General features: G+C 44.0%; 1 protein-coding gene across 1 annotated transcript in view; it reads left to right on the plus strand.

Moving 5' to 3' along the window:
• The first annotated feature begins 5,984 nt into the window (after positions 1 to 5,984).
• Positions 5,985 to 13,038, plus strand: part of MB21D2 (Mab-21 domain containing 2) — a 54,906-nt gene continuing 47,852 nt past the window's right edge. Inside the window, exon 1 of the mRNA XM_057380613.1 lies at positions 5,985 to 6,195. Coding sequence (XP_057236596.1) covers positions 5,985 to 6,195 — 211 coding nt within the window. The remainder of the gene's footprint in view (positions 6,196 to 13,038) is intronic.

The following is a 13,038-nucleotide window of genomic DNA, read 5'->3' on the forward strand; positions in this document are numbered from 1 at the left end:
TGTACCAAAGCATTAGCTCCAGTACAGCACTGCAACGCTCAACACTGCTCAGATATGAATCCAAATTTTACTGCTTGAGAAAATCCCAATTTAAAAATAAAGCTAATGACAAAATATTAACATAAAACCAGGAAATGAGCAGCAGAAATCTATCCAAACATTGCTTACRGAGGCTCTGAGCCAGCCCACTTAGAGACTATGAAGTTATCAGATCAGCTTCAAAGGTTTCTGGCTACAATTTAATGACACTTTACAATAATGAGATAAACAGATCACCAGCATATTTCCACCAAAAAAAAAGAAAAAAAGGCCAAAAGAAAGACACTGAGGCAAGAATAGCAAATGATCCACCTGGGGACTTTCAATAGTTGTTGTCTGAAGTTGGTTGAGAATCAGGAGCCTGCTTCTTAGAACTTTACTTAAAAGCATCTGCTCTTCTTTTTCAAAATGTTTTTAGCATCCTSGGTATGGGTACTTTGAGGCTGACTATGACAGATGCAATGTTATTGTTTCAAAAAATTTTAATGAGCACAGCTCCACTGCCATGTGGATGGCTCGATGCTGTATTTTGCTGACAGGATATAGATCACAACTCTTCACATTTTTTTTTTTTTTTTAATCTGGAGAAAAAGTTCAAGTCTGTCAAGGAAGCAATACACACCTTTTGGAAACTGTCTGAATATTGTGGTGTGTGCTGGATTCTATTGGCCCATCATAATCCTTTGCATACAGAGACTGTGTCTGTAAATCACACAGATTTTCAGCTACAAAGTCTGTGGTGTCTGGAGGGGTAAAAAGGAGGGGGCAGAGATTCTCATGGTCTGGAAGACATCTTGGGGACACTAGGTGTTTGGAGGGGGACACAGCTAAGTATAATCCTTGCTGGTTGGGCTGGCAAATTTAACAGTTGTGACCACACATGTCCCACGTGGAGACAGCTCCAGATGGTGAAATTAATGGGGTCCATGGCTCAGAATGTAGCTGATTTTACCCCGCACACAGGGGAAATCAAGAGGGAACCCTGAATACAGAGCAGGAGCCAAATTTCTTGCCAGTTCCAGATCTGCAGAGTCTGGGAATGCTGTCATGGGGCTCTGTGACTGCAGTTCCTCCAAGTCTTGCCCCTTTGAAGTGCRTAACCTGACTAGCAGAGCCAGGGACACATCATGAGTCCAGACTTCATCTGAAAGACTTGTTTGCCTTTGTAGACCCCAACCTTGTGGAGCCTGAAAACTGCTACCTGTAAGTGTTATTTTGAAAATGCTTTTGGGGTGTGTGAAATAATAGAGGCAAAGTTTCTGGAATTAGAAGGAGGGGAAGACCTCATGCAAAGAAGCACAAGGAGTGTTTCGGTGACATCATGGCGTGCTATGACATTCCAGTTCTGTCCAAGAGTTCCAAAATGCCTCATTTCAGAACCAGACTAGGAACTGCTAGTGGAGAGAAAGATCTGGAGAGCAATGAAACAGCTGAAGTACATAAAGATATCACCAGAAAAATGAAAGTGAGGTTCATGTGAAACTAGGTTTGGTGCTTCTCTGGGCTTTTTCCTACTGGAACTGGTACAGAATTGAGAGAAAGTGTACACRTAGAAGGAAAGGGAGAAATCTTGGCCAGGATTCAGCTGTCAAGAGCACAGCTGAGTGCAGCCAGTGAAGGAGAGGGAGGAGGATGGCACAGCAGGATCCTTGSTCTGCCACTGAGCAGCTCTCCCTTTCTGTGAGCAGCTCATTTCCCTGCTGTCAKTCTTCTTATCTGCACAGACAGCCTGTTCTATAGGCCAGGACCAGGTTTCTGCAAYACGAGGCACAAAGGACCCTTGAACAGCTTAGAAGGTACTGCAATAAAAGGGAGCAGAAATTGCAGCCACCAGATGGAGAAAATAGAGCACTTCCAGTCAGCAATTTTGTTCCTGGTGAAGTCCCATGCCTCATGAAGCTCTGAGCTACAGCTGCTTCAGTGCTAAGTACAGAAAAGGGAGATCTTTCTGGAGTCTACTTTTAAATTWAAAAAACTGGGTACAATTTCCATGAAATGAGGGATGAATTTAGTTCATTTTGCATCATGCTCTAATTACCAGCTGCAGTGAAATATTCTAAGATGATGTATCTCAAGCTCCATCTTATTTCTGGATCTTGCTCCAATTAATTCCCTCTACCAGTTTACAGCATCTAAATGAAATGCACTGAGCATCAGACTATGAGTTGCCTGATCTTTCTCCCTTGGTATCCTGGGCCAATTGCTCTTCATAGCTACTGCAAAACTGTTTTACCAATCTTAGGATGATGGTATTAATACTCACTTGTCATCCAGCAGTTTTTTGAGACAGCCTATTCAAGTGTGAAAAGTTTTTTGAGGTCCCAGGTCATGCTCCAGAAGTGAGAACAGTTATTTCTTCTCTTTCACATAATTTCTCTGTGGTCTGTTCTATTTCTGAATGATGCAAGTGGCACTGAAAAGAAAAGAAGGTATCTGTTCTGCAAGAGAAAAAGAAGAGGAAGTCTCTTTAGCAGGAGGAAAAGAAGCAGACTGTTTGAAGGAAAGAGAAAATGTGGGAGAAAGGAAGGGTGAGTGTGAGAGGGAGGGCACAGATCCTAGTGCAGGTGAGAGAGAGTTTAGTAAKCCAGGTTTTCAATCCCTATTCCAAATAAGGTGAATATCCTAATTGACAAGTCTTGGGGCCAGTATGGCAGAGGTCATAGATTCATTCTAGGTCCCAAATAATGCTCCCAAGAGGTGTTTTGAAGATGCTGCATTTTTCTACAAAGAGTTCAATTTCAGAAAGAAAAAAAGATTTGATAGAAAACTCCTGGCCAACAGTATTTGCAATCTCATTCTCATTTATTTGCTCAAGTAATCCCAGTGCTTGATTTACGTAAGGCTTGAATTAACTGTGTATTTATTCAGAGATCTTAAATTACACTGATGTGATGAGGTAAAATTGCAAGCTGATGCAGTTTCAAGGGTATTAACAAGCACATGATGGTGAGGCAGATCCCACTTGCCACTGAGGAGCCCAAACCCATTTAAAGGTTTCCAGAGGTGGTAAAAAGGATCTTTTACAAGTACAATTGCTTTTCATGAAGCAGAATTTCTCTGAGGTGAGGTAGTGAGGTGCAGCACTTATTAGAGACCCTTGAACAAAATTAAAACTGCTTGATGCTGCTCTTGGTGAACAGTCTTGGTTTGAGTTCAGACACTGAATGAAACACATTTTTGGATCTGAGCAATGTCTGAATAATGCATGGTACCAGGAATAAGACAAATTCAGATGAGCAAGAAGCATGGAGCAGTTACCACCCTGACCTAATGGAAATTTTCTCTAAATGTGAAGGTGACTATAACTTCAAGCAGAGGTGCTGTTAAAAAAGACAAACTGAAATCGCCATTGCTTCTGGCATTAGCTGTTTCTGAAGTATTTCATGTTTTCAATAGGTGCTTAGTGAATTCAGGCAATGAAAGCTAGCTAYGAAGTTGTCAGTGAATGGGATTTAAACCTGCTAAATGGAGATGGAGGAAAATGATAATGTAGGTCTGTGGTTGATGTGGGTGGAGAGTTGATGGGACCRTTTGGAGGTCCACTAAAAGAATCTGAGACAAAATGCTCATAAAGAAATGACTGGAAGTTTCAGTATTGAAATAWGATGCAGCAAACGAGATATGGTAAGGAAAGAAAGCTACCTGGTCCATGRAGCTTGTGGAGATCATCAGCTTGAAAAAGGTGGGGCAAGAGGATTGGGGATGAAAACTGTAACTGATATAAAAAGATCCATCTGCTTCGCCTAAGTGGTGTCAGTGATGCACACAGTAGAGCTGCTGGTGGTTTGCACCACGTCAAAGGGAAACAAGGACACCACACAGCTAAAAATGGTTACGGCAGGCACACAGGGGGCTTAGAGGTGTTCAGGGAGGACAGGGCAACAGAGAAGGTCTTGAAGTGGGTTGGGGTTCAGGAGCAACTGTGGCTTCCGTGGGAGCAGCATTATCACAAGAGGGAGCTCTCCGCCTGCGTGAGATTGTCACCCCAGGACGAAACACTGCAKGGAAACAGGACCAGGGCTCTGAAACCTTGAAAAGGCAGGAGGCGAGAAGTCCCAAGCGCTCAGACAGAYACCACAGCAGCCTAGCATGGGAGGGCATGGGCTGAACCGAGCTAGCAGAACTAATCCCACAGGGCGAGCTACTAACACTGCACACTGCTAATTGCTCTTCTGCAAGTCACATCCTGCACTGTGTTAGTGCTGTCAGTTAATTGCTTTTTTTTTTTTTCTGTAGGCTTTGCTGGGAAGGTAGAAAAAGGAGAGGTGCTTGATCAAAGTCAGACAAGGTGCTAGTCAGAGTTCATGTGACAAGGCAGCTGACCACCAAGGCTCCGATGGTGAATGAAGTCGATGTGTGTCAGCTGCGAGCTGTGTCTGAGCACAACAGGGCCTGTGTACCCAGCAGAGGGCATGTGCACGCACACACACACACATACACTCCTGCCTTTACCTTTGGGACGTCATTTCTTAGATAATGAGCATATCAGTGCCCTCAAAACTGTGTAAGTGGCTACAGGACAAAGACAGAGGCATCAGGCATTCTACTTYGAATGGTTTGTGATTTCTGTTACAGGGTCCAAACCTACCCTTGTGCTGAACTTCCATTTCTGATCAAGATAATGGTTCAGAGGAACTAAGCAACATCCCTTWGCTCAGCTTTAAAGACCAGAATCTGTATTTACAATGTATCAGCCAAAGCAGCCCGTAACCGCTTCACACTGAGTGTAGTTTCATCTTCCAATTATTTCCCTGAATACTCATGCCCGATTTTGGTAGACACATTTTACCGTAGTCTGAGACAGAGCTGAAAGCTTTGTTTCCTGCCAAGAATCTTGAGAGGATAACACATATCCAAGCAGTTTGCATCAATACCATAGCATTTAAATGCCACAGCATCTAAATGCCCTATAGAAGGCAAACACAATATATTTGTAGGCTCTCCAGGCAGGAAGACWGTTCTTCCAGTGGATGCACAAAGGTATGTAATGGATCGTGCTGTATGCATTCAGTGATGGGTCAAGGCACAGAAGATCAGTCTAAAGGGAGAAAACCACTGTAGGCTGGAAAGTTAGAAGGCATTAAAAATACATACAGAAGAAAAGGGTGTAGGTTTGTCGATGGAAGAAATGGATGAAGATCAGAGGTCTGGGCTCCTTGCCACAGGCTGCTTGACCTCAGGCAAGTCTTCTGAGATCCCATTTCCCCTCCTACCCTTTGTCTATGTAACTACCAGGAGCTTCGAGGCAGGGTTAGTCTCAAGCATAACAGCAGCTTTATCCTGGTCATTGCTCCTAAGACATACGATGAAATCACTTCTTACATACATATATGTATATATATGAAGCAATCTTCCCGATACCGTAAGAAGCTAAAAAGGAATAAACACAGAATGCCTTGAGAACMTATAGGAGGAACATATAGAGTTCCCAACCGGTTATTAATCCACTTGCAGCACAAGGCTTTTGCTGAAGTTTAAAATTAAATTTAAATTTAAAAAGGAAAAAAAAAAAAAAATTATCCCGAGCCAGCGGTCAGGCTCCAGCCTCAGCAGCCGCCCGCCGTGACGCCGGCAGCGGAGCAACCCCCCCGCGGCCCGGGGCCGGCGCGGGCAGCCCCCGCTCCGCTGCTCTGTTCTGCTCTGCTGTGCGCTGCTCTGCTCTGCTGTGCTCTGCTGTGCTGTGCTGTGCTGTGCGCTGCTGTGCGCTGCTGTGCGCTGCCCCCCCGGCGGGCGGGCGGCTCCGCGGTGCCGCGGGCGGGGGCTGAGCCCGCGCGGCCGCTTGTTGATCGCGCCGCTCCGCGATCCGGGCTCCGCGCCGGCGGCCAGCCCCGCGCCCGGGCTTGCCGCTGCGCCGCCGCTCGCATTCTTACATTGCAACAGTGCAAACCCCTCCTTTTTTTTCCCCGTCTCCCTTTCTTTTTTTTTTTTTTTTTTTTTTTTTTTGCATGAATATGGCGGCGCCTCTTGCCTGCAAGGCAGGCTCCGCCGGCACCACCAGCAAGCCTCCCTTCCCGGAGCTGGATTTCCGATCGGGAGCCAGGGTGGAGGAATTAAATAAACTCATCCAGGAATTCACCAAGCACGATCAGAGGGAGTACGACGACCAGCGAGCTCTGGAGATCCACACGGCGAAGGACTTCATCTTCTCCATGCTGGGTAGGGCAGGGACCGTGCGGTGCGGTGCGGGGCGGGGGCGATGCCGGCCGGGGACCCCCGGGCAGAGCTCCCGGCGGTGCGGCACCAGCGGAGCCTTTCCCCGCGCCGCGGGTGAGCCGGCCTGGGAGGGGTCCCCGGTCTCAGGGCGGCTCTCACCCCCAGGAAACTATTTTTTCCTGTCCTGTGCAACTAGCCTTTGGCAGCGATGTATTTATAAGCACAGAGGAAAGGCTGGGTCGCAGAGCTGACCRGTGCCCGAGAAACACGCCGAGCCTGCAAGGCTGCAGGCGAGGCGAGATCGACCCTTTATTGTTTTTCCCCCCAGCTACCAAGGCGTAGGAAACACAGATTTTGATTTTTTTCCTACGGACCGCTTGTTTATTTTGGTTATTAGACCGGTTGATGCTTGTGCAGGAGCATCTCCCGAACTGCCTTTCTTGCTTAGGTTGCAAAACTCGCAGCGAGTGGAGCAAGTCAGATTGTGGCGGGGGAGTCCTCATCTGCGTGAAACTTTGAATCGCGGGCAGGGATCCTTGAACCAGGGTGAAGCATGTGTTGGTCCTTGCGGAAATCACCTGGGCTCTGGCATGACTAAGGCTTCTTAGGAGTAACAGAATGAGTAACAGCTCTGATTCTCCAGGTAGTCAGTTTCTGATAAATATTTACCTTGAATTAACTAAGAAATGGCTCACACGAAAAAGCCTTCAGGTTACAAAAGGATGCTCTTTAACATGCAGATTAGACCTTGAAATCAGTCATTCAAGTTTGAATCATGGTCTTAAACATCCTCTCAAACGTTTTTGCGTAAACAGCTGCTGYGGCCAGTGAATGGTTTCTTTGTAGCTCAGAGGTATACAGACACCTTTAAAGCGTACTTGGCACAAACCAAGTGTATGGTCTACTTGTACTCTGAGAATAACGTACATCACTTTTCTCATCAGGAACACAGAGCTCTCCTATTGCAATAATTATTATTTTTCATACCGAAGAATGGCCACTATAATTTACCACTTCCTCTATAGCCATGAGCACACCTACACTCTGTAACGAGAATCTACCTGTCCCTCTGGTTATCTTGTAAGGTACCTGAATAAYTATAATTGCCTGCTGTATGGGATTTGCACAATTTTATGTGTTTTTCACCAAGGTCTGGACAGGATATGGCAGACTAAATTTAGCCTGAGAACAAGGACAACAAGTTGAAAAGTCAGTAACATGTATATTTATAGTTGCAGTTATAAATATTTTTCCCTTCCCAGTTAAACAAACAAAAAAAAAGGTGGTGAAGCAATGGTTGCATTAAAGCCTGTAGGGTTATTGTTTTTCAAAACCTGATCCATTGGAAGTCATCCGCTATTATGGTCTGATACCTTTTTCAATCAGGGCTTTAAATAACTGGCTGAGGAAGCATGGCTGGATGGGATGGAGCAAAGAAGAGTGGAGAGAAAACAGCTAGAGCTGCAGTGTGGCTAGCAAGTAGATGAAGCTTTGTATCATCCTGTTTAAGCATTAATAGTCTTTGCAGGGTACAGAGACCACAGAATTTCTTCCTGCCTCATGTGGGAGAAGGCAATATAAGAAAGACAGAAGAATGARCTGGAGCATGCCTCATATTTCTGCAAATGCACCCTTGTTCTTCAAGAAACAGGTAGCCTTAGGCTGTTTAGAAATAATGTAAATGAATGTGGTTATCTTTCTTAATATAATGACTGCAAGACAAGCATTGGTGAGTTTTAAATATGTAGCTAAACCTTTGGTTTCATCACAAGCTGTATTTCTTTCTAAGCTGCACATGATAATTTGCAGAAAGCCTTGTTTCTGAATAAAAGAAGAGACTTGAGGGCCAAGCCCAGGACAGAAATGGAGATGGGATGTCTGATTTATCTGCATTAGACCCAGAAGTTGTGTTTGTGGATCAGATCCTTCTTAGCAAGAGAGACTCTTAAATCTAAAAGGATTTAACTTATTAATAAATAGCTCTTTCCCCTGTGCCTGATCCCTCCCATACGTACTGCTCTTATCTTGTCGGGTGAYGATAGGAAAATTAAACGTAGCTTTCCTGATTTAATTACATTGGTGTGTAATTGGTGGATGAATGATAGGTGAGGAGACCTTGTGCAGATTCTCAGATGTTTGTACTCTGCATGGTTTACCCTCTAGGTCAGACTTTGCTTTTAATTTGTATTAACTCTTTTTTATCTGTGTTGCCCTGCCCTAGCTATAAGCAACTGAACTCTGGGAGATGTAAAGAGTTGGACTGTGAGAAAATTAGGGAGAGGTACTACTTGTCGTGCATTTGTCTAAAATCTTGTACCCCAAGCATTAKAACAGGACTGGAAATGACTTACCTCTCTGGTGGGAGAAGTGAATATTTTCTGAATGTGGGCATTTCCTGGACATTTACAGTCCCTTTTCACAGTCACTAAGACCATATGGTCTTGCCAACACCCTACACCAAAACAACAGGTGTATTTTGTTGCCTTTGCTGGGTAACTTCCTGTACTCAGACTGAGCTGTGCCTGATAAATACTTGTCTCTTTGACACAAGTATAACTGAGCTTCAGAGGAGGGGAATGCTGAGTAACCAAGAGTGGAGAAAAGACAGTCTTGTGTGCTGGGCAGAGGGCTGGCTAAGAGAGGCTGACAGACCAAGTCTCTGCCTGCCAGTCATAAAAGGTGCTAATTACTTATTCTTCTGATGACTCAGTTTTGGGGGGTTTTATGCTTAAGGAATGATAAAGGAGTATTTTTATCAAATCATATTATAGTCAGTGATATTTTGATTTTAAAGCACTTGCTGCCATTATGATGAGAGGTGCATAGCAATCATATGAAAAACCTTAAAGAGTACTTGACCTAGAGAGTGGTTCTTGCAGTAGAAGCACCTTCAGGAAATTCTTTAATAAACACTATCTGTCTCTTTCTGTTCAGCACCTAAATAAAAAGTAATGCACAGGTGGTAGGCTTACAAAACCCATAGATTATGCTCTTGGGAACTAGAAGATTSCATAGAAAATGACCCCTTGAAATTTCTAGTGCTATTGCTGGCTCAAACCGGCTCATGTTATTAGGAATACTGACTCTAGAATTTTATTTATTAACAAGAGAAAGGAACAAGGAGATATTAATAAGTAAGGACTATATAGAGTTATGTTCTCCACTCCAGGTATATGTCAGTGTTCAGTCATCTAGAGCAGTTTTCAAGCTCTTTGGTTTGTTTTTTTTTTCTGTTTCCTACCATGAGACTTCTCAGGAGAGCCAGAAGACAGATGCTTGGGACATTTCATGCCATTCTCTTTCCCGAGAAATTAAATCAGGGACAGAACTAGTTAAAATTGGTGCTAAAGTGGCCTTTTGGGTTTTTAAGGCCTTTAGTGTATCTTTTTGTCGCTGCAGTAGTTACTTTTGTAGAAGTGGGAAGTGCCCAGAAGAGCTGGCCATACTTTGAGCATCTACAGCCAGCTGCAACTCAGAGCTGTTGACAAGACTTCTAGAGAGCTTGTCTCAGCCCCTGATACAGGAAAGGTGGTCAGCCTATTCTGAGATAATTTCCTAATTCTCTGGTGYCTGCCTGGTCCTGTGCTGGGTGTGCTAGCAAGTGTTTGTGATAGAGGCAAGGCTCAGAGTGGAAGCAGGGCTGGCATCAGCAAATGGTTTCTGCTGCCAGTACCAGCTTCCCGAACGGATTGAGCTACCCTGCTGAGCCCCTGCATCTGTAGCAAGGCTTCCAGCTGTTTCTTGGGCTGATGGGCCCCCAAAATATGTGTCGTGGAGGTGCAGATTGCAGTGCTGAGAATGCAGGTGTCCTGACAATAGCTTGCTTTTAGCAACAGCTTCTACAAGCAAGGAATTTTGCAATCCCCCCCCTGTACCCAAGGTCTGTGTAGCAGAACAGCATTGAAAGTGTGACTCTTGTGTGTGTTTATGTGGCATTTTTTCCTCCCCTTCCCTACCCGCCATAACTTGCTGATAAAATCTATTGTAGATTAGATTTCAGGCATTGTTTAAAGTGCTACCTGTTTGCCTGTGATACATCATGGAAATTCKCTGGTTCTTGTTGTAGTGAGCTGATGAAATAGCAACAGGATKGGAGTGATCTCTGTAGGGTTAAGTCTTTTGTGTGTGTGCGCCTTCTCTCCAGAGAGGCCAATCATGATAGGAGCACACTGTACTCCGAGGCCTATGTTAATAAAGGCTCCCTGCTGGCATTCCCTGTGCTGCTGAATGCATAATGCACAGCTGTTAAGAACAACCTTACTGGATCGCAGATTTCAATTTCTGGTTTCACTTGTGTCTCCTCTCCCTGCAGACCACATGTTTCAGTATTTGCATTTGAAGCTGTGGGGCTTTCTTGGTGTTTTTGTTGGTTTTTTTGGTTTTTCCTTTGAAATTTTTTTTATTTAGGGGACAATGTGCTAAACTGGTAAAGTAAGCCTGGCAAGCATTGGTAGTTTTTATTTGGTAGTACCTGCCAGAAATGAACCAATTTCATCTCACTGGCAATTCTGTCTATATAACTAGTTAAAAAGCTTTGGCAGTTTCCCCTGTTCCTTTGTTCAAAGGGATTGCTGGTCCATGTATGTGTCATCAGTGAAAATAGATTTTAAAATCTTTGTCTCAATTTTAAGATGCTGGTACTTCCCTTGCTCAACTACTGTTTTGAAACATTAGTCTGTGATGCAAAGTATTTAGTGTAATAGCTAGGAACATGTCCTAAGGGCACAAATTCTCATGGCAGGCTTGTCAGACTGCCCACCGCCTGTTCCTCCAGTCTGTGGAAATATTTGTAAAAGATTTGGGTGAATACTTGCCAAGCCCAATTATGCAATTATGTTTTAAGGGCAATTTTATAATTATAGTGGAGGATGGTAACCAGGATACAGGAGTTGTYCAGGTTTTGACTTTTCCTTCTTTTTTTTCACATGACTTTGCATGAATGTTAAAATATTGGGGGCAATTCTAGTCAGAAACCAGTTGTTCAACTTTCTTTCAAGCAATGGGCTACTTTTATGGGTGAAGCTAAATTAAAGATGACTCCAGCATTGCTTAGGAAAGCTGGAGGACATGTTTTAATATAGCTTTGGTAATCTGCAGGTTGGATGTGTACTCAGAGACCCAGAGTAGCTCATAGACAATGTTCATTGTAGAGGAAACTCAGAAGGTGAAAGTCCTGCCTGGGCTTCTCAAAGGGAATCTCCAAGCTGGTCAAGTTTTTTTAACAGTTGGGATTCTCTATCTTAATTTTTATTTGACAAACACCAGATTCCTGCTCTGTCTCCTCTACAGCTGAAACTTTTGCACCTTTTCTTGGGCCTTGACATGTGCACTTTTGCATTTAGGTGCATCTTTTTGTGCATGTCTCAGTCTTTTTGCTGCAAAGATGGTTTTCCCAGGCACGCACCTGGGAATCTTTTTCTGCCCAGGTCAGACCCTGTTTGTACTCTGYAGGATTGGTTAGCTGAGAAAGTGCTACAAAGAGGTATGGTCAAGGCCAACATTGGCTTTTGCCTCCAGTCCAGGGCTCTTGAGTTGCAATGGCTGCTTCAGCATGACACTGTGGACAGTGACTGAGATGGCAAATTGCTCCTCCAGGCATGTCTGTGTGACATTCTGTGGTGGCAGCTGCAGGTAGAGGCTCTGGAATAAACCTCTCAGGTCTCTCTGAGCCTAAGAAAAATTACCTGCCATTGAGTCCATCACCTTTGTCTGGGTGATGCTGGTGTATGAAACTTACTTGAGAAGCAAGAATTGTAGCTCATTTACTGTGAAAAGAGACACTTAAGAGTTGAATGCACTATATGGATGGATTTTCCCTTAGTAGCAGTTGGGAGGGGTTAAGTTCCATTAGAAGAACTGAAAGAAAACCATTAATTCTGCCCATTGGTAGCTTGCCCTGCTATCTTCTGAACTGGAGGAAAATTCTTTGAGAGTGACAGTCCCTTCATGTGTACAACATACTGTATTACATTCACCCTGTCTGTAATTTGCCCATCTTTGGGGTATGAAACAAGCAGTACAATTGGTGGAGTTCTGGGGAAGCAAAGGGGAGTATCTGCCCTGTTTYTTCCCTTGGAAAAGCAGAGGGCCTATCATGAGAGCTAAGCAGAATGCAGCTTTGGAGGCTGTTTTCACAGAATGCCCTTCACTGGGAAAAGAGCAGTGAGCCTGCATGGGAGCAAGGGTGAGAGAGCTGAAAAATGACCTCCAGATGTGTGTCTCAGGTTATTTGTCCAAGTCTTGTCCTGGTGACTCTTAGTGTGGTGTGAGTTCAGGAGCTGAACTGTGGCTTTATTGGAACTTAGAACCATATTTCATAGGTTCCCCATCTTAACTRCGGATTTTATATCCAGTGAAGGTTTATGACTTCTGTTAGCACAAAACTCCATTACTGTCTGAGTAACAGAACTGTAGAGGTTGGCTTTTGTTTTTGCTAATGCAACCGAAAGGCATCTTATGAGACATTCAAAATAAATCTTTCAGCACCAGCTGATGTTCCAATTGACAGATGCAGCTATGGATTTTGCTGTGTTTCATTAAGAGAATTCCACTGTTTGCTTTCATTTCTACTGTTCTGTTGCATTCCCTTTTACTGTAAATAGCAATTGTCCTGGACTGAGTGGATTARTCTGTGCCTCAGTACTTCAGCCAGCCTGATAGATCTCTGAATCATTTACTTCTGCATTAGATAAACTTTCTGCAATTCTTTCAAAGCACTATTTCAGTGACTGTGTGGTTGTATAGGAATCATTCAGTTTGAAGAARACAGATTCCCTGCTCCCCAACAGATTTGACTTTTGAGCTTTTAATAAACACWTGATGCTAAGAAAGTTGCAACAATCCTAT

The sequence above is a fragment of the Malurus melanocephalus genome, unplaced genomic scaffold, assembly GCF_030028575.1.
Source record: "Malurus melanocephalus ecotype Western Australia unplaced genomic scaffold, MMel_1.1 scaffold_464, whole genome shotgun sequence".
Classification (NCBI taxonomy): domain Eukaryota; kingdom Metazoa; phylum Chordata; class Aves; order Passeriformes; family Maluridae; genus Malurus; species Malurus melanocephalus.